The sequence below is a fragment of the Eleutherodactylus coqui genome, chromosome 8 (assembly GCF_035609145.1).
Source record: "Eleutherodactylus coqui strain aEleCoq1 chromosome 8, aEleCoq1.hap1, whole genome shotgun sequence".
Taxonomy (NCBI): Eukaryota; Metazoa; Chordata; class Amphibia; order Anura; family Eleutherodactylidae; genus Eleutherodactylus; species Eleutherodactylus coqui.
The window spans coordinates 6,219,359-6,241,231 of record NC_089844.1 but is presented as its reverse complement, the minus strand read 5'-3'; the positions used below and the strand labels follow the sequence as shown (position 1 = coordinate 6,241,231).

Sequence of the window (21,873 nt, the reverse complement as noted above, 5' to 3'; positions counted from 1 at the left end):
GTTATATTCTTGTACATAGGAGGCAGTATTATAGTAGTTATATTCTTGTACATAGGGGGCAGTATTATAGTAGTTATATCCTTGTATATAAGGGGCAGTATTATAGTAGTTATATTCTTGTACATAGGAGGCAGTATTATAGTAGTTATATTCTTGTACATAGGGGGCAGTATTATAATAGTTATATTCTTGTACACAGGAGCAGTATTATAGTATTTATATTCTTGTACATAGGGGGCAGTATTATAGTAGTTATATTCTTGTACATAGGAGCAGTATTATAGTAGTTATATTCTTGTACATAGGGGGCTGTATTATAGTAGTTATATTCTTGTACATAGGGGGTAGTATTATAGTAGTTATATTCTTGTACATAGGAGGCAGTATTATAGTAGATATATTCTTGTACATAGGGGGCAGTATTATAGTAGTTATATTCTTGTACATAGGAGCAGTATTATAGTAGTTATATTCTTGTACATAGGGGGTAGTATTATAGTAGTTATATTCTTGTACATAGGGGGCAGTATTATAATAGTTATATTCTTGTACACAGGAGCAGTATTATAGTATTTATATTCTTGTACATAGGGGGCAGTATTATAGTAGTTATATTCTTGTACATAGGAGCAGTATTATAGTAGTTATATTCTTGTACATAGGGGGCTGTATTATAGTAGTTATATTCTTGTACATAGGGGGTAGAATTATAGTAGTTATATTCTTGTACATAGGAGGCAGTATTATAGTAGATATATTCTTGTACATAGGGGGCAGTATTATAGTAGTTATATTCTTGTACATAGGAGCAGTATTATAGTAGTTATATTCTTGTACATAGGAGGCAGTATTATAGTAGTTATATTCTTGTACATAGGGGGCAGTATTATAATAGTTATATTCTTGTACACAGGAGCAGTATTATAGTAGTTATATTCTTGTACATAGGGGGTAGTATTATAGTAGTTATATTCTTGTACATAGGAGGCAGTATTATAGTAGATATATTCTTGTACATAGGGGGCAGTATTATAGTAGTTATATTCTTGTACATAGGAGCAGTATTATAGTAGTTATATTCTTGTACATAGGGGGTAGTATTATAGTAGTTATATTCTTGTACATAGGAGGCAGTATTATAGTAGATATATTCTTGTACATAGGGGGCAGTATTATAGTAGTTATATTCTTGTACATAGGGGGCAGTATTATAGTAGTTATATTCTTGTACATAGGAGCAGTATTATAGTAGTTATATTCTTGTACATAGGGGGCAGTATTATAGTAGTTATATTCTTGTACATAGGGGGCAGTATTATAGTAGTTATATTCTTGTACATAGGAGCAGTATTATAGTAGTTATATTCTTGTACATAGGGGGCAGTATTATAGTAGTTATATTCTTGTACATAGGGGCAGTACTATAGTAGTAATATTCTTGTACATAGGGGGCAGTATTATAGTAGTAATATTCTTGTACATAGGGGGCAGTATTATAGTAGTTATATTCTTGTACATAGGGGCAGTACTATAGTAGTAATATTCTTGTACATAGGGGGCAGTATTATAGTAGTAATATTCTTGTACATAGGGGGCAGTATTATAGTAGTTATATTCTTGTACATAGGAGGCAGTATTATAGTAGTTATATTCTTGTACATAGGGGCAGTACTATAGTAGTAATATTCTTGTACATAGGGGGCAGTATTATAGTAGTTATATTCTTGTACATAGGGGCAGTACTATAGTAGTAATATTCTTGTACATAGGGGGCAGTATTATAGTAGTAATATTCTTGTACATAGGGGGCAGTATTATAGTAGTTATATTCTTGTACATAGGAGGCAGTATTATAGTAGTTATATTCATGTACATAGGGGGCAGTATTATAGTAGGTTTATTCTTGTACATAGGGAGCAGTATTATAGTAGTTATATTCTTGTACATAGGAGGCAGTATTATAGTAGTTATATTCTTGTACATAGGGGGCAGTATTATAGTAGTTATATCCTTGTATATAAGGGGCAGTATTATAGTAGTTATATTCTTGTACATAGGAGGCAGTATTATAGTAGTTATATTCTTGTACATAGGGGGCAGTATTATAATAGTTATATTCTTGTACACAGGAGCAGTATTATAGTATTTATATTCTTGTACATAGGGGGCAGTATTATAGTAGTTATATTCTTGTACATAGGAGCAGTATTATAGTAGTTATATTCTTGTACATAGGGGGCTGTATTATAGTAGTTATATTCTTGTACATAGGGGGTAGTATTATAGTAGTTATATTCTTGTACATAGGAGGCAGTATTATAGTAGATATATTCTTGTACATAGGGGGCAGTATTATAGTAGTTATATTCTTGTACATAGGAGCAGTATTATAGTAGTTATATTCTTGTACATAGGGGGTAGTATTATAGTAGTTATATTCTTGTACATAGGGGGCAGTATTATAATAGTTATATTCTTGTACACAGGAGCAGTATTATAGTATTTATATTCTTGTACATAGGGGGCAGTATTATAGTAGTTATATTCTTGTACATAGGAGCAGTATTATAGTAGTTATATTCTTGTACATAGGGGGCTGTATTATAGTAGTTATATTCTTGTACATAGGGGGTAGTATTATAGTAGTTATATTCTTGTACATAGGAGGCAGTATTATAGTAGATATATTCTTGTACATAGGGGGCAGTATTATAGTAGTTATATTCTTGTACATAGGAGCAGTATTATAGTAGTTATATTCTTGTACATAGGAGGCAGTATTATAGTAGTTATATTCTTGAACATAGGGGGCAGTATTATAATAGTTATATTCTTGTACACAGGAGCAGTATTATAGTAGTTATATTCTTGTACATAGGGGGTAGTATTATAGTAGTTATATTCTTGTACATAGGAGGCAGTATTATAGTAGATATATTCTTGTACATAGGGGGCAGTATTATAGTAGTTATATTCTTGTACATAGGAGCAGTATTATAGTAGTTATATTCTTGTACATAGGGGGTAGTATTATAGTAGTTATATTCTTGTACATAGGAGGCAGTATTATAGTAGATATATTCTTGTACATAGGGGGCAGTATTATAGTAGTTATATTCTTGTACATAGGGGGCAGTATTATAGTAGTTATATTCTTATACATAGGAGCAGTATTATAGTAGTTATATTCTTGTACATAGGGGGCAGTATTATAGTAGTTATATTCTTGTACATAGGGGGCAGTATTATAGTAGTTATATTCTTGTACATAGGAGCAGTATTATAGTAGTTATATTCTTGTACATAGGGGGCAGTATTATAGTAGTTATATTCTTGTACATAGGGGCAGTACTATAGTAGTAATATTCTTGTACATAGGGGGCAGTATTATAGTAGTAATATTCTTGTACATAGGGGGCAGTATTATAGTAGTTATATTCTTGTACATAGGGGCAGTACTATAGTAGTAATATTCTTGTACATAGGGGGCAGTATTATAGTAGTTTTATTCTTGTACATAGGGAGCAGTATTATAGTAGTTATATTCATGTACATAGGGGGCAGTATTATAGTAGTTATATCCTTGTATATAGGGGGCAGTATTATAGTAGTTTTATTCTTGTACATAGGGGGTAGTATTATAGTAAGTATATTCTTGTACATAGGGGTTAGTATTATAGTAGTTATATTCTGGTACATAGGGGCAGTATTATAGTAGTTATATTCTTGTACATAGGGGGCAGTATTATAGTAGTTATATTCTTGTACATAGGGGGCAGTATTATAGTAGTTATATTCTGGTACATAGGAGGTAGTAATTATAGTAGTTATATTCTTTTACATAGGGGGCAGTATTATAGTAGTTATATTCTTGTACATAGGGGCCAGTATTATAGTAGTTATATTCTAGTACATAGTGGGCAGTATTATAGTAGTTATATTCTTGTACATAGGAGCAGTATTATAGTAGTTATATTCTTGTACATAGGAGGCAGTATTATAGTAGTTATATTCATGTACATAGGGGGCAGTATTATAGTAGTTTTATTCTTGTACATAGGGAGCAGTATTATAGTAGTTATATTCATGTACATAGGGGGCAGTATTATAGTAGTTATATCCTTGTATATAGGGGGCAGTATTATAGTAGTTTTATTCTTGTACATAGGGGGTAGTATTATAGTAAGTATATTCTTGTACATAGGGGTTAGTATTATAGTAGTTATATTCTGGTACATAGGGGCAGTATTATAGTAGTTATATTCTTGTACATAGGGGGCAGTATTATAGTAGTTATATTCTTGTACATAGGGGGCAGTATTATAGTAGTTATATTCTTGTACATAGGGGGCAGTATTATAGTAGTTATATTCTTGTACATAGGGGGCAGTATTATAGTAGTTATATTCTGGTACATAGGAGGTAGTAATTATAGTAGTTATATTCTTTTACATAGGGGGCAGTATTATAGTAGTTATATTCTTGTACATAGGGGCCAGTATTATAGTAGTTATATTCTAGTACATAGTGGGCAGTATTATAGTAGTTATATTCTTGTACATAGGAGCAGTATTATAGTGGTTATATTCTTATACATAGGAGCAGTATTATAGTAGATATATTCTTGTACATAGGGGGCAGTATTATAGTAGTTATATTCTGGTACATAGGGGGCAGTATTATAGTAGTTATATTCTTGTACATAAGAGCAGTTTTATAGTAGTTATAGTAGAATATAACTACTATTAAACTGCCCCCTATGTATAATAGATAATGGGATTGATCTCTGTGCTGTCCCTTGATATAAAATTTATATCCTGTAATATCCTTCCGCTGTGCTTTTCCTCTATCAGGTCTGACGAATGTTTCGCTACACTGTAGAGTTGAGATTATTAGTTCTTTATCCTCTAGTGTCTCATTTGGCAAAACTCAATTAGCTCTCTATGGCTGAAGCACCTCTCTTCAAATGGGCGAATTGCGCCAGCAGAGCGTTTACTGGAACGTTTTTTTCTGTTCCCTTCGTATAGGAACGTTAGCAGCTAAACTTCCCATATACGCAGCTTGGCCATCACAGGCATCCATGGACTCAAGTCCCCGGAGTTACAGTCCCTGGTGTTATCTCTCAGGATACAAATTCAGTTTTTTTTTCAAGGGATCCTTAAGGTATTTCCTCTTGATCTGTGCCGGTTTTCTGCGTACAGTATGGCAGAGAGATGCTGGCTTTTCTTTATCACATGTCGGATTCAATTTTCAGACCACACCTTACAGGTCCATGATATAAATTGCTTAAATCAGACAGATCCAGAAGCACGCTGCGATCCTCCTGCAATATGGCTGGCGGGACACTGTGAATCAGTCTACTCTTATACTGCAGTCAATTTGTAGCGCTCGTCTTTTCCTACTCCTGACGTTTCCACAATGGTACCAGCAAGATTCATGTACTTCTGTGATCATGTGGTGGCACAGACATCTTGGTAAAGGGCCAACCCTAGTTGCCAGTCCAGAAAGTCGCCATTTCCAAGGCTAGACTTCTTCATGCAGAAGGCGGAGGCTATGGCCATTGTCCACGGAGGGACTGCTGGTCCTAATGGTATTTTTGAGAGATGTGTCTCCATCACCATTCTCTCTGGTAGCGGTAGCTCCCACGCATTTGTCAGGGATGTTTCCTCCTAACCCCTCAGCAGCGGCATTGTTGCTTAACCCTTTCCAATCCAATTTGTATCCTGGTTTTTCTAGGGGGCTTACTCTTTTTTTGCCGCTATACAACAGCGCTATCTGCTGGCTAAAGCCAGTACTGCATGAGGTGACACGTTGGATAGGCTCTGACAGCTGAGAGGCTGGCAATATACAGTAAGAGAACCCCGATAGGTTCTAGTAGAAGAGGGCAGTATTATAGTAGTTATATTCTTGTACATAGGGGGCAGTATTATAGTAGTTATATTCTTGTACATAGGGGGCAGTATTATAGTAGTTATATTCTTGTACATAGGGGGCAGTATTATAGTAGTTATATTCTTGTACATAGGGGGCAGTATTATAGTAGTTATATTCTTGTACATAGGAGCAGTATTATAGTAGTTATATTCTTGTACATAGGGGGCAGTATTATAGTAGTTATATTCTTGTACATAGGAGGGCAGCATTATAGTAGTTATATTCTTGTACATAGGGGGCAGTATTATAGTAGTTATATTCCTGTACATAGGAGGGCAGTATTATAGTAGTTATATTCTTGTACATAGGGGGCAGTATTATAGTAGTTATATTCTTGTACCTAGGGGGCAGTATTATAGTAGTTAAATTATTGTGCATAGGAGGCAGTATTAAAGTAGTTATATTCTTGTACATAGGGGGTAGTATTATAGTAGTTATATTCTTGTACATAGGGAGCAGTATTATAGTAGTTATATTCTTGTGCATAGGAGGCAGTATTATAGTAGTTATATTCTTGTACATAGGGAGCAGTATTATAGTAGTTATATTCTTGTGCATAGGAGGCAGTATTATAGTAGTTATATTCTTGTACATAGGGGGCAGTATTATAGTAGTTTTATTCTTGTACATAGGAGCAGTATTATAGTAGTTATATTCTTGTACACAGGGGGCAGTATTATAGTAGTTTTATTCTTGTACATAGAGGGCAGTATTATAGTAGTTATATTCTAGTACATAGGGGGCAGTATTATAGTAGTTATATTCTAGTACATAGGGGACAGTATTATTGTAGTTATATTCTTGTACATGGGAGGCAGTATTATAGTAGTTATATTCTTGTACATAGGGGGCAGTATTATAGTAGTTATATTCTTGTACATAGGGGGCAGTATTATAGTAGTTATATTCTTGTACATAGGGGGCAGTATTATAGTAGTTATATTCTTGTACATAGGGGGCAGTATTATAGTAGTTATATTCTTGTACATAGGAGCAGTATTATAGTAGTTATATTCTTGTACATAGGGGGCAGTATTATAGTAGTTATATTCTTGTACATAGGAGGGCAGCATTATAGTAGTTATATTCTTGTACATAGGGGGCAGTATTATAGTAGTTATATTCTTGTACATAGGAGGGCAGTATTATAGTAGTTATATTCTTGTACATAGGGGGCAGTATTATAGTAGTTATATTCTTGTACCTAGGGGGCAGTATTATAGTAGTTAAATTATTGTGCATAGGAGGCAGTATTATAGTAGTTATATTCTTGTACATAGGGGGTAGTATTATAGTAGTTATATTCTTGTACATAGGGAGCAGTATTATAGTAGTTATATTCTTGTGCATAGGAGGCAGTATTATAGTAGTTATATTCTTGTACATAGGGAGCAGTATTATAGTAGTTATATTCTTGTGCATAGGAGGCAGTATTATAGTAGTTATATTCTTGTACATAGGGGGCAGTATTATAGTAGTTTTATTCTTGTACATAGGAGCAGTATTATAGTAGTTATATTCTTGTACACAGGGGGCAGTATTATAGTAGTTTTATTCTTGTACATAGAGGGCAGTATTATAGTAGTTATATTCTAGTACATAGGGGGCAGTATTATAGTAGTTATATTCTAGTACATAGGGGACAGTATTATTGTAGTTATATTCTTGTACATGGGAGGCAGTATTATAGTAGTTATATTCTTGTACATAGGGGGCAGTATTATAGTAGTTATATTCTTGTATATAGGGGGCAGTATTATAGTAGTTATATTCTTGTACATGGGGGCAGTATTATAGTAGTTATATTCTTGTACATAGGGAGCAGTATTATAGTAGTTATATTCTTGTACATAGGAGTCTGTATTATAGTAGTTACTTTCTTGTACATAGAGGGCAGTATTATAGTAGTTATATTCTTGTACATAGGGGGCAGTATTATAGTAGTTATATTCTTGTACATAGGGTATAGTATTATAGTAGTTAAATTCTTGTATATAGGGGACAGTATTATAGTTGTTATATTCTTGTACATAGGGGACAGTAATATAGTAGTTATATTCTTGTACATAGGGGGCAGTATTATTGTAGTTATATTCTTGTACATAGGGGGCAGTATTATAGTGGTTATATTCTTGTACCCAGGGGGCAGTATTATAGTAGTTAAATTCTTGTACATAAGGGGCAGTATTATAGCAGTTATTAAAGCATAATGTCTTCAGAGGTCAGACAGTGGATTGGAAAGAGTTAAGACAGCCTGACTGGCTGGATGAGCGGAAGAACCTCTAGGCTCAAGTCCCTTACACTCTAATGCCACCAAGACAACGAACGTTGCATATGGGGGCCATCAGGATGGCAACATCAAGGCATGCCACACTTCAGCTATGTTTCCCTGGGTTGGAGATCAGTTCCAGTATTGTAGGTACCCACATTCTGGCAGTAGACAGCTAGATATTCGACTTCGTCATAGGTGGTCAGCCGGGGGAAACAAGAGCCTCTCCCTGCAGGCCTTCCAGTAATTTATGTTTTCTTTCCATGTAACTCCCAGTATTGCAGGATGGGTGTGAACGTCACCAGTGACGGAGTTACTCCTTCGGGTCCATAAGACCAGCGGACTACGAGGTATAGTTGCTCCACAGGATTAAGTAGTCAAAATAGATTTGACAGAGCGAAGTATCAGTGACATTTAACCCCACGTAAGCTGGCGGTTATGTCCAGTAGGTGCAGCGGTCACATATGGATGAAGCCACGCCCACTAAGGCAAGGAGGGGTTTCAAGTAGTCTTGATAGGAAGCACGATTTAGCAGTTTTACCTGCAATGCTGTGCGGTTATTATGTTTTTGCAGTTAGAGCTACGCGTTACTGGCAAAACCGTGACGGATTAGCAAATTAGTTGAAAATTCAGCTCAGCCAATGGGGGCTTTCCCACACGGGGCCGCCGCAATGAACATAACTGTGGTTGTCCGGTTTAGAAACTCCATTAGTAAACCCTTTAGTGACGTGGCGTACTTTGGTCCAACGGACGCAACAAGGTTTTTTGGATTTTCATCTCCACTTTTTTTTATGCACTACTTTTTAACAGTTTTTATGTCCCTGTAGGGGCCTTGAACCACAACAGCTCTGATCGGTATGATAATGCATTGTCGGACTTCTGTTCTGCAACGCCTTATCACTTACAATAGTGATCATGGGCAACTGCAAGCCGGGATATCAGTATCTGGTGTCCTGTTGCTATGACAACCCATTGATGACATCACAGAGGGAGTGCGCGTGTAGTTCTCATCTACCCCTGCTGCTGCCAGCTCTAAGTCCCAGCCAGCTTCCGATCCCAGTCACGTACGGGGTAAATTATCTTATTTGGGAACTGATAGCGGGGGTCCTCCGACCCTCCCCTCCTATTAGAGTGGATACCAGCTACAGTCCATCCATATTCCCATCTCCACGCAGTCCACTCGTCCCTCCAGTTGTGGCCCCCACTGTATAGCAGCTCAGCGTGTTGCGCCATTTCCATATGCACAGCGAGCCATACCGTTCCCACAGCTCCCCAGTTACGGAAACAGCGCAGCTCGCTGCTCAACCGGTCCTATCCTTTTCATTCATTTATATGAGAGCTACAGAAACAGCGCAGCCCGACCGCATGGCACGCTGCCATCCTTGGGGCTGCCTCATACACAGCAGTGTTTCCATGGTAACCGTGTCAATAGACACTGGGTAATGCTTCATTCCTCCTGTGGGGGAGCTGCAGGGTCCTCTACAGATTACAGGTGATTCTGCCACAGGACCAACAATATTATAATATTTACTCTCTCTATTCGAGTTTATGTGCATTAAATGCAGAAAAATATATCAAAACAAATTTCTGTCAGTTTCATTAGTTCAGTAAATAATTTTTTTTGTACCAGAAGTCGGTAAGGCCAAATGCACACGGCCGGGTCAGATCCTGCTGTGCGCGGCCGGAGACCCCTGCGTACCCATCCGGATGGATCTTTTCCATGCTGTTGATGTGCCGGCCCGCACACTTGCGCAATACAGAAAATGCTGTGCCGTCACTAGGCGATGACGCAGAATCCGCGACTTCTACAGAAGCCATCCGCGCTGGAATAGGACATGCTGCGATTTTCCCTTTGAGCGGAAAAAGGATAAATTGCAAATCTATTTCCACTCGTGGGCACAGAAAAGCGATTCTCCATCGCGTGTCTATGGGCAGCATTTGCTACGGAATCCAGAGGCGGACGCTCGTGTGCGTTGTGCCTGAGGCGCGCAGTTCCTCCACATCCCTGATTTCGCTGTGACTATATAAACACACCACCGCTGTTTCTCCACAGATGCATCCAGTTATATTGGTGGGGCCTTTAGTAAAGCAAGTTGTCCGTCCCATGATCAGCTAATGTGTGATGTATACGAGGCGCGCTCCGGGAGGACCAATCACGGGCTCCACGTGTCACATGTGAGAAGACGCCTCTGGGAGGTGCGGGATCCACTGAACACTCCATGGACTGCACGGTGGACCCTTCTAAAGGACGTGCTGGCAAGTCATTCATCCCAACCTCCCATCATCCATAGCTCCTGTGCTCCGTGGCCTAGAGAGCCTGCTGCTTCTCCACAGACGTGGCCGATCCAAATGACAGTGAAAGAAAGCCGTACTACCACAACCAAGGATGTCTTAAACGTCTAGGGCCGGTCTCATACCACCGGATGACCCGCGGTATGCCGCATGCATTCAGAACACTATGAGCAGACAGTGATTGCAATTTCCGCTCGCAGAAATTACATTGTAGCATGTTCTATTTTCCTGTGTATTCCGCACAGACCCGCAGCCCATCTGTAATGGACAATGCAGATAGGCGATGACGCAAAAACCCGCGACCCAGCGACGGCGCAGGAAAAATAAACATCTGAGAAAAAATCTGTACTGCACATGACCAACAGCCATCCGAGTGCAGGAGAGGCCTCGGGAAGCCGCTTGTCCCCCGCTGCCGGCGAGGCCTCGGGAAGCCGCTTGTCCCCCGCTGCCGGCGAGGCCTCGGGAAGCCGCTTGTCCCCCGCTGCCGGCGAGGCCTCGGGAAGCCGCTTGTCCCCCGCTGCCGGCGAGGCCTCGGGAAGCCGCTTGTCCCCCGCTGCCGGCGAGGCCTCGGGAAGCCGCTTGTCCCCCGCTGCCGGAGAGGCCTCGGGAAGCCGCTTGTCCCCCGCTGCCGGCGAGGCCTCGGGAAGCCGCTTGTCCCCCGCTGCCGGCGAGGCCTCGGGAAGCCGCTTGTCCCCCGCTGCCGGCGAGGCCTCGGGAAGCCGCTTGTCCCCCGCTGCCGGAGAGGCCTCGGGAAGCCGCTTGTCCCCCGCTGCCGGAGAGGCCTCGGGAAGCCGCTTGTCCCCCGCTGCCGGAGAGGCCTCGGGAAGCCGCTTGTCCCCCGCTGTCGGCGAGGCCTCGGGAAGCCGCTTGTGCGCCGCTGCCGGCGAGGCCTCGGGAAGCCGCTTGTCACCCGCTGCCGGAGAGGCCTCGGGAAGCCGCTTGTCACCCGCTGCCGGAGAGGCCTCGGGAAGCCGCTTGTCACCCGCTGCCGGAGAGGCCTCGGGAAGCCGCTTGTCACCCGCTACGGGCAAGGCATCAGCGGCATTCAAGTATTTACAAGTTCTTTTCCCAAAGCTTTTGGAAGCAAAAGTTAAAGTTGGCGTTTTTGTTGGATCTCAAATCAAGACTGAGTGTGAAGAGTTTCCAACCTCCTCGAAGAACAGGAAGAAGAAGCACGGCTCCGTTTTGTTACAGTAGTTAAAGGCTTCCTCGGAAATCATAAAGCTGAAAACTGTTGAATTGGTTGAAACTCGGGTGAAGCACTAGAGCAAAATGGGCTGCAGGGTGTCTTTAACCCCTTAACGTCCTGCACGGTCGCGGTGTGTATGAAGAGAGATCGCGGGCCAATCTCCCCCCATACAACGCAGGCGCCGTCTGTTTTTTTGGCAACAGGCAGCCAAAAACGCGCATTTCTGGCGTTTTTTTCTGACGACGTTCATCGTGCCGGGTAAATAATGCGTTAGTTTGATAGATCGGACTTTTACATCATACTGCTATTGGATAGGCAGTGTATTAAGCCACCCCACGGGGACGGTTTGATAGACAGCCCTGAGCCCTTTCAGAAGGCCCCCAGCCTCCATGACCCCCGCACGGCTCCCTGCGGTCTCATATTTAAATATCGCTGCATCCGTAAAAGTCTGGTAACGCATTATTTACTCCACACAGTGAACGGCGCCAGAAAAAAAAATGAAGGCTGAATGCCCATGGACGGAATCGCTACGCGTTTTGCGCTGCGGAAAAACGTGTGTGAATTCTGCAGCAAATAGGTTCAACAGAACCGAATACCTTTCTGGCTGCCAACGCTCACATGCGGAACTCTACCGGGGATTCCTGCAGCGAGAAAAAAAAAATTGTGGTATGTTCCATCTTCCATGCATTTACGCCGCGGACGGTCGCCATTAATATAGCATTGATGGAGACTGTGGAAATCCGCGATCACTCACAAGCACTTTTTTGTTTTTAATTGCGGTACTCCTGCGGAGGAAATCTGCAGGCAAATCCCGCGACGCTTCTGGGCACGAGCCCCAAGATCGCCAGAATTGTGCATTTGTGGTCACCCTCTCCAAGAAAAAATGTAACACAAAGCAATCAAAAAGCCGTATTTACTCTAGAATGGCACCAACGAAACCACAGGGCGTTGCGCAAAAAATGAGACGTCGCACAACTAGGTTGATGGAAAAATAAAAACATTATGGTGGTCAGAAGAGTAATTTTATAAAATACCAAATCTGTATTTTAGTTTTGATTATAAGGGAGGGGCTTTTATTGCCTCAGTTTTACACTTTAAGATCCCGTCTCCGTACAAACCGCGAACCTCTGCGATGTAACTGAACGGCATGGAGCGTGAAGGGATACAGCTGGCAGTGACAGCGCGGTGACTCGGCCGCCGCCTCGCTGGGGTCCGCTGCGCCACAACCCGCGGTGTCAGGAAGACGCGTCACACCAACAATCTGTGATCCAAGATTTGAGAAACTAAGTTCACTTAATCTGCGATGAAAGGCTGACCCTAGAAGAAAGTGTCGCGCACAGCGAATGGCGACTGCAGTCAGGTGATCTTCCCAGCATCCACTGCGACAGTAAAAATATGGCTGCTACCTGCGGGCGCAATTTGGTCTACAAATTCGAAGGATCCAGCGATTCTTAAACAATCGTTTCGTGTAAAAACACCTGAAGATCAACTAGCTTTATCCGCTAAAATCAGGGGATCAAATTGAACCAAGATCTGATCAACGGTCGCGGGGTAAACCGCGGCGGGCAGCGTCTCTCCACTCTATCTCAGATCCAGACTAATCGGCCTTAAATCCCACCGATCTCCAAGCGGACCTTCCAGCACTCCTGTGAGGACGACCCCTTAGTGACGGCGCTATCGTAAAACTATGTCCTGCTGTTGCAGGACGTGTATGGAGGGAGGTAGCGCCGCTATCTCCCTCCATACAGCGCGGGCGTCAGCTGTTTATTACAGCTGACACCCGCGGGCAATAGCCGCGCTCGGCCATTCGGCCGATCGCGGCTATTAACCCTGTAAATGCCGCTGTCAATTCTGACAGCGGCATTTAAATCCCCCGACGCCCCCCCCCCCCCCCGCGGTGAGATCGGGGGAGCCGTGCAGGTGTCACGGCAGCCGGGGGCCTAATGAATGGCCCCAGGGCTGCCTTAGCAGACTGCCTATCAAGCCATCCACACAGGGTGGCTTGATAGACTGCCTGTAAAAAAGCAGTATGACGTAATGCTATAGCATTACGTCATACTGCAGGAGCGATCAAAGCATCGCATGTTAAAGTCCCCCAGGAGGACTTCAAAGTAAAGTGAAAAAAAAGATCAATAAAGTTTTTTAAATTGTAAAATCATATCAATTGCCATATCAATTATTAAAAAATCTAAATCATAAAATAAAAATATGTATTTGGTATCGCCGTGTCCGTAAAAGTCCGATCTATCAAAGTAGCGCATTATTTTTTCTGCATGGTGAACGTCGTCCGAAAAAAAAATAAAGAATGCCAGAAATACACTTTTTTAGTTACCCTGTCATCCAGAAAAAATGCAATAAAAAGCGATCAAAAAGTGGTATGTATTCCAAATTGATACTATCGGAAACTACAGGACATCCCGCAAAAAATGAGCCCTTGCCTAACTACGTCGACGAAAAAATAAAAAAGGTATTGCGCGCACAAAATGACCGCAGAAAATAATTGAAAAAAATTAAATATCTTAAAAAAAAATACAAGTACTACAGCAAAAACAATACTATACAAGTTTGGTATCGTAGCAATCGTACCGACCCATAGAATAAAAATATCAGGTCGCTTTTGTTGCAGTTTGTGCGCCGTAGAAACAGGACGCACCGAAAGATGGTGGAATGTCGTTTTTTTTCCCATTTCTCTCCGCTAAGTTTTTCAGTATATTATATGGTACAATAAATAGTGCCATTGAAAAACACAACTCATCCCACAAAAAACAACGAGCGCCCAGACCGCGACAGCGATGGAGAAATTAAGGAGCTACGATTTTTTAAAAGGGAGTAGGAAAAAACAAAAATGGAAAAAAGCAAAAAAGCTCCGTCACTAAGGGGTTAAAGTGCGAGACTTTGGGGGGGGGGGGTCGCAGAAAACCTCCCGAATGTGCATCATTTCCACCTCAAATTAGGATGCAACTTTCAGCTTTCAGCGGAGGGGGTGGAGTCAGCTGAGGGCCGCCCCAACGTGCAGAGCGTGTGAGCGCAGTGCTGTGCATCAGCCGCATACAGTTTTGCTCTTGTATTTACTGGGTTTGGGGTCCTCGACGATTGTATTTTTTGCATTTGGGAAGAACACAACGACCAGAGGCGTTCACCCGCCGGGGCCGTGCCGCATCGCGCGGCCTCACCCCGCCGGGGCCGTGCCGTATATTGACGCTCCCATAGACTTTCGTGGACGATTTTGACACGTAATGTGCACCAAAGTAGGACTTGCTGCCCCAATCCATCCCCTTTACTCGGGTGTCAGCGAGCCCAAACTCAGAAGCGGCGCAGACCCCCTTTATATGTGGGTGTGAGCACCAAATACCTCAACGCAACGAGCCACAAGCATTAACCCTTCACGCCGCTTCCTCTGTTGGCTGCGCTAATTTATTACACTGACAGAGCAAAAACAATGCAGGCATCTTCAGCGGGGATTGTCGCCATCCGCCCGCGGCCCTTCAGCTGCCGGTCTGTGTTACAGATTTAGCTCGCAGCTGTTCGCCCCTCGACTTCTTGGAAGGAAATATTCGCTGCAAGTGATCTATGAATCGCCAGAAGAACGCAAGGAAACTGCCCAGATGATTAATGAGGACGCAGCGCCAACAATAAGAGCTGTCCACATGCAACCTGCACCAGTGAAGCAAGAGCCGCGAGGGGGGAGAGGAGGAGGCGGCCACGCCGAAGGTCCGAGGGGGGAGAGGAGGAGGCGGCCACGCCGAAGGTCCGAGGGGGGAGAGGAGGAGGCGGCCACGCCGAAGGTCCGAGGGGGGAGGGGAGGAGGCGGCCACGCCGAAGGTCCGAGGCGGGGAGGGGGAGAGGAGGAGGCGGCCACGCCGAAGGTCCGAAGCGGGGAGGGGGAGAGGAGGAGGCGGCCACGTCGAAGGTCCGAAGCGGGGAGGGGGAGAGGAGGCGGCCACGCCGAAGGTCCGAGGCGGTGAGGGGGAGAGGAGGCGGCCACGCCGAAGGTCCGAGGCGGTGAGGGGGAGAGGAGGCGGCCACGCCGAAGGTCCGAGGCGGTGAGGGGGAGAGGAGGCGGCCACGCCGAAGGTCCGAGGCGGTGAGGGGGAGGGGAGGCGGCCACGCCGAAGGTCCGAGGCGGGGAGGGGAGGGGAGGAGGCGGCCACGCCGAAGGTCCGAGGCGGGGAGGGGAGGGGAGGAGGCGGCCACGCCGAAGGTCCGAGGCGGGGAGGGGAGGGGAGGAGGCGGCCACGCCGAAGGTCCGGGGAGGGGAGGAGGCGGCCACGCCGAAGGTCCAAGGCGGGGAGGGGAGGAGGCGGCCACGCCGAAGGTCTGAGGCGGGGAGGGGAGGAGGCGGCCACGCGGTAGGCCCAAGGTGGGGAGGGGGGGGGAGAGGAGGCAGCCACGCCGAAGGTCCGAGGCGGGGAGGGGGAGAGGAGGCGGCCACGCCGAAGGTCCGAGGCGGGGAGGGGGAGAGGAGGCGGCCACGCCGAAGGTCCGAGGCGGGGAGGGGGAGAGGAGGCGGCCACGCCGAAGGTCCGAGGCGGGGAGGGGGAGAGGAGGCGGCCACGCCGAAGGTCCGAGGCGGGGAGGGGGAGAGGAGGCGGCCACGACGAAGGTCCGAGGCGGGGAGGGGGAGAGGAGGCGGCCACGACGAAGGTCCGGGGAGGGGAGGGGAGGAGGCGGCCACGCCGAAGGTCCGGGGAGGGGAGGAGGCGGCCACGCCGAAGGTCCAAGGCGGGGAGGGGAGGAGGCGGCCACGCCAAAGGTCCGAGGCGGGGAGGGGAGGAGGCAGCCACGCCGAAGGTCCGAGGCGGGGAGGGGGAAGAGGAGGCAGCCACACCGAAGGTCCGAGGGGGGGGGGGGGAAGAGGAGGCAGCCACGCCGAAGGTCCAAGGGGGGGGGGGGGGGGGGGGGGGAAGAGGAGGCAGCCACGCCGAAGGTCCAAGGGGGGGGGAGAGGAGGCAGCCACGCCGAAGGTCCGAGGGGGGGGGGGGGAGAGGAGGCAGCCACGCCGAAAGTCCGAGAGGGGGGGGGGAGAGGAGGCAGCCACGCCGAAGGTCCGAGGGGGGGGAGGAGAGGAGGCAGCCACGCCGAAGGTCCGAGGGGGGAGGGGGAAAGGAGGCAGCCACGCCGAAGGTCCGCGGGGGGGGGGGAGGAGAAGGAGGAGGCGGCAACGCCGAAGGTCCGAGGCGGGGAGGGGAGGAGGCGGCCACGCTGAAGGTCCGAGGCGGGGAGGGGAGGAGGCGGCCACGCGGTAGGCCCAAGGTGGGGAGGTGGGGGAGAGGAGGCAGCCACGCCGAAGGTCCGAGGGGGGGGGGGGGGAGAGGAGGCAGCCACGCTGAAGGTCCAAGGGGGGGGGGGGGGGGGGAGAGGAAGCAGCCACGCCGAAGGTCCGAGGGGGGGGGAGGAGAGGAGGCAGCCACGCCGAAGGTCCGAGGGGGGGGGAGGAGGCAGCCACGCCGAAGGTCCGAGGGGGGAGGGAGGGAGAGGAGGCAGCCACGCCGAGGGTCCGAGGGGGGAGGGAGGGAGAGGAGGCAGCCACGCCGAAGGTCCGAGGGGGGGAGGGGGGGGAAGGGGGGAGAGGAGGCAGCCACGCCGAAGGTCCGAGGGGGGAGGGGGGAGAGGAGGCAGCCACGCCAAATGTCCGAGGGGGGGGGGGGGGAGGAGAAGGAGGAGGCAGCCACGCCAAAGGTCCGAGGGGGGGGGGGGGGGAGAAGGAGGAGGCAGCCACGCCAAAGGTCCGAGGGGGGGGGGAGAAGGAGGAGGCAGCCACGCCAAAGGTCCGAGGGGGGGGGGGGGGAGAAAGAGGAGGCAGCCACGCCATAGGTCCGACGAGGGGGGGGGAGGAGGAGGCAGCCACGCCAAAGGTCCGAGGGGGGGGGGAGAAAGAGGAGGCAGCCACGCCATAGGTCCGACGAGGGGGGGGGAGGAGGAGGCAGCCACGCCAAAGGTCCGAGGGGGGGGGGGGAGGAGGAGAAGGAGGAGGCAGCCACGCCAAAGGTCCGAGGGGGGGGGGGGAGAAGGAGGAGGCAGCCATGCCAAAGGTCCGAGGGGGGGGGAGGAGAAGGAGGAGGCAGCCACGCCAAAGGTCCGAGGGGGGGGGAGGAGAAGGAGGAGGCAGCCACGCCAAAGGTCCGAGGGGGGGGGAGGAGAAGGAGGAGGCAGCCACGCCAAAGGTCCGAGGGGGGGGAGGAGAAGGAGGAGGCAGCCACGCCAAAGGTCCGAGGGGGGGGGGGGAGGAGAAGGAGGAGGCAGCCACGCCAAAGGTCGGGGGGGGGGGAGAAGGAGGAGGCAGCCACGCCAAAGGTCCGAGGGAAGGGGGAGGAGAAGGAGGAGGCAGCCACGGTCTGAGAGGGGGGGGAGAAAGAGGAGGCAGCCATGCCATAGGTCCGACGAGGGGGGGGGGGGGGGAGAAGGAGGAGGCAGCCACGCCAAAGGTCCGTGGGGGGGGGGGAGAAGGAGGAGGCAGCCACGCCAAAGGTCCGAGGGGGGGGGAGAAGGAGGAGGCAGCCACGCCAAAGGTCCGGGGAGGGGGGGGGGGGAGGAGAAGGAGGAGGCAGCCACGCCAAAGGTCCGGGGAGGGGGGGGGGGGAGAAGGATGAGGAGGCAGCCATGCCGAAGGCCCGAGGGGGGTGTAGGAGGAGGTGGGCAACAAGGCAGGTCCAACAGAGAGAAGGAGGTCCTTGGGGCGGGCCACGAGGTAGGAGAGGTTTGAAGGGGGAAGGAGGCGGCAACGCAGCAGTTCCGAGGGGGATGGGGAGGAGGTCCATGAGGCAGGTCCGCCTCATGGAGAGGAGGCAGCCACGCCAAAGGTCCGAGGGGGGGGGGGGGGGAGGAGAAGGAAGAGGCAGCCACGCCAAAGGTCCGAGGGGGAGGGGAGGAGAATGAGGAGGCAGCCATGCCAAAGGTCCGAGGGGGAGGGGAGGAGGAGGCAGCCACGCCAAAGGTCCGACGGGGGGGGGGGGGAGGAGAAGGAGGAGGCAGCCACGCCAAAGGTCCGAGGGGGGGGGGGGAGAAGGAGGAGGCAGCCACGCCAAAGGTCCGAGGGGGGGGGGGAGAAGGAGGAGGAGGCAGCCACGCCAAAGGTCCGAGGGGGGGGGAGGAGAAGGAGGAGGCAGCCACGCCAAAGGTCCGGGGGGGGGGGGGGAGAAGGAGGAGGCAGCCACGCCAAAGGTCCGAGGGGGGGGGGGGGGAGGAGAAGAAGGAGGAGGCAGCCACGCCAAAGGTCCGAGGGGGGGGGGCGAGGAGAAGGAGGAGACAGCCACGCCAAAGGTCCGAGGGGGGGGGGGGGCGAGGAGAAGGAGGAGACAGCCACGCCAAAGGTCCGAGGGGGAGGGGAGGAGAATGAGGAGGCAGCCACGCCAAAGGTCCGAGGGGGAGGGGAGGAGAATGAGGAGGCAGCCATGCCAAAGGTCCGAGGGGGAGGGGAGGAGGAGGCAGCCACGCCAAAGGTCCGAGGGGGAGGGGAGGAGGAGGCAGCCACGCCAAAGGTCCGAGGGGGGGGGGAGGAGAAGGAGGAGGCAGCCACGCCAAAGGTCCGAGGGGGGGGGGGGGGAGAAGGAGGAGGCAGCCACGCCAAAGGTCCGAGGGGGGGGGGGGGGGAGAAGGAGGAGGCAGCCACGCCAAAGGTCCGAGGGGGGGGGGGAGGAGAAGGAGGCAGCCACGCCAAAGGTCCGAGGGGGGGGGGAGGAGAAGGAGGAGGCAGCCACGCCAAAGGTCCGAGGGGGGGGGCGAGGAGAAGGAGGAGACAGCCACGCCAAACGTCCGAGGGGGGGGGGGCGAGAAGGAGGAGACAGCCACGCCAAAGGTCCGAGGGGAGGGGGCGAGGAGAAGGAGGAGACAGCCACGCCAAAGGTCCGAGGGGGGGGGGGGGAGGAGAAGGAGACAGCCACGCCAAAGGCCCGAGGGGGGTGTAGGAGGAGGTGGGCCACAAGGCAGGTCCAACAGAGAGAAGGAGGTGGGTGACAAGGTAGGTCCTTGGGGCGGGCCACGAGGCAGGAGAGGTTTGAAGGGGGAAGGAGGCGGCAACGCAGCAGTTCCGAGGGGGATGGGGAGGAGGTCCATGAGGCAGGTCCGCCTCATGGAGAGGAGGAGGGGGGGCCACGAGAGGCAGGTCCGAGGGGGAGGAAGGGGGCCACAAGAGGCAGGTCCAAGGGGGAGGAAGCGGGCCACGAGAGGCAGGTCCAAGGGGGAGGAAGGGGGCCACGAGAGGCAGGAGAATCATGAAGCAGGTACGTGGGAGAGGGGAGGAGGGCCACGAGGCAGGCCCGTGGGAGAGGAGGAGGCCACGAGAGGCAGGAGGGAGGGGTCATGAAGGGCAGAAGGAGGGGCCACGGGAGGCAGGAGGGGAGGAAGGAGGGGTCCACGAGGCAGGTTCCAGGGGCGGGAGGAGGAGGGGGTCCACGAGGCAGGGTCGAGGGGCAGGAGGAGGAGGGGGTCCACGAGGCAGGGTCGAGGGGCAGGAGGAGGAGGGGGTCCACGAGGCAGGGTCGAGGGGCAGGAGGAGGAGGGGGTCCACGAGGCAGGTTCGAGGGGCGGGAGGAGGAGGGGCCACAAGGCAGGTTCGGGCTTCTGACAGGTTAACGTGTATCTTTTAGGTGGACTTCGGCGCCCCCTACCTCACCTGTTCACCACACACTGCAGGAACAATGGCCAAGGCTGGACCAGGTGAGCCCTGAGGTGATGCTTACTACCACCTGTGGCCAGAGGGGCGCCCTTCTCTTTTATCCCGGCAGCCCTTGTGGCTGGAGGATACTTGTGTAATGCAGGTGAATGGAGACCCTGGAGGCTTCATAGATTTGTTCTTCTCTATGACAAGGCAGACATGTAAATGCGGAGACAAACATCACACAGATGACTCACAGGAGAGCCGCGTCCTCCCAGCTCTGACACACCGCACGACAAGCTGAACCCCCCTACACTCAGGAGCAGTGGAACATTCGTACCGGAGCCGCATTCACACCGCCGACCAGCGACCCGGGCCGGCCCATGTGCAGCCGGATTATAGGGGGGTGTACTAGCTACTGACTACAAGCCGAGCATGCAGGGCTCCACTGTGCTCCTCCAGGAGGGACCTTGCGCACACTGTGCGTTACTTATCTTGTCACTAATCTGCAGTCACATTATGTCCTCTTCTCCAGTCACATCCAAGGCTGCATCGCGATATTCAGCTGCTCGGCGACTGGACGCTGCTGTGTACAGACAAGGCACACCTCTAACAGCGGGGACACACACAGCGCTCGGCTCCCACAATGCACCGTGTCCGAGCGCAGGGGAACTTGGGGAATGTAGTTTTACCTTACAGTGGAGTACATTTCAGTGCCGGCAGTGTAGACTACAAGTCCCGCAATGCTGTAGGGCAGAGCATGCTCCGTGCGGCCGATGAGCCAGCAGGGGGCTGCAGTGAGATGAGGGTGAGCGGGGCCCTTGTGCTGCAGGTTGTCGGAGGGCCACTTACAGTCTTGGTCATTGGAACATTTCTCACAGCGCTCATCACTCTGCTTTTCCAGTCTCCTGAATGGCAATAGATTATAGAGCGATACTAGAGTGAGACCGGGAGGTGACCACTCCGACTGTGATATGTCGCAGCATCTGAGCGAATGCGGTCATGTGGCTCGGTGACCCCGCTGTCCGTGCTGGCGTAGGTGACCCCCGATGCCCATGCCAACGTAGAGGGAGACGCCGCTGCCCGTTCCAGCGTAAAGGGCGACCCCGCTGTCCGTGCCGACGTAGAGTGCGACCCTGCTACCCGTGCCAGCGTAGAGGGCGACCCCGCTGTCCGTGCTTGCATAGAAGGCGACCCCCAATGCCCATGCCAACGTAGAGAGCGACCCCACTGTCCGTGCCGACGTGGAGGGCATCCCCACTGCCCATGCTGAGGTGGAGGGCGACCCCGCTGTCCGTGCTTGCGTAGAAGGCGACCCCCAATGCCTGTGCCAACGTAGAGGGAGACCCCGCTGCCCGTGCCAGCCTAAAGGGCCACCCTGCTGTCCGTGCCGACGTAGAGGGAGACCCTGCTACCCATGCCAGCCTAGAGAGCGACCCTGCTACCCATGCCAGCGTAGAGAGCGACCCTGCTACCCGTGCCAGCATAGAGAGCGTCCCTGCTACCCGTGCCAGCGTAGAGGGCGACCCCGCTGTCCGTGCTTGCGTAGAAGGCGACCCCCAATGCCCGTGCTAACGTAGAAGGCGACCCCCAATG

At 50.1% G+C, this 21,873-nt stretch overlaps 2 protein-coding genes across 10 annotated transcripts in view; one reads left to right on the top strand and one right to left on the bottom strand.

Moving 5' to 3' along the window:
- Positions 1 to 20,914, bottom strand: part of R3HDM1 (R3H domain containing 1) — a 194,419-nt gene extending 173,505 nt beyond the window's left edge. For all 9 annotated transcript variants that reach the window (XR_010786309.1, XM_066575155.1, XM_066575148.1 and 6 more), the window contains exon 1: positions 20,768 to 20,914. The gene's annotated coding sequence lies outside the window, so the exon portion shown is untranslated. The remainder of the gene's footprint in view (positions 1 to 20,767) is intronic.
- LOC136577430 (uncharacterized) lies at positions 10,850 to 11,692 on the top strand. The gene has a single exon (XM_066577324.1). It carries the CDS (start codon positions 10,850 to 10,852, stop codon positions 11,690 to 11,692), a length of 843 nt encoding a protein of 280 aa, XP_066433421.1.
- Positions 20,915 to 21,873: the final 959 nt, after the last annotated feature.

Bases quoted from the DNA above. Each gene is read 5' to 3' on its own strand.
- LOC136577430 (XM_066577324.1), top strand. From the start codon at position 10,850: ATGACCAACAGCCATCCGAGTGCAGGAGAGGCCTCGGGAAGCCGCTTG.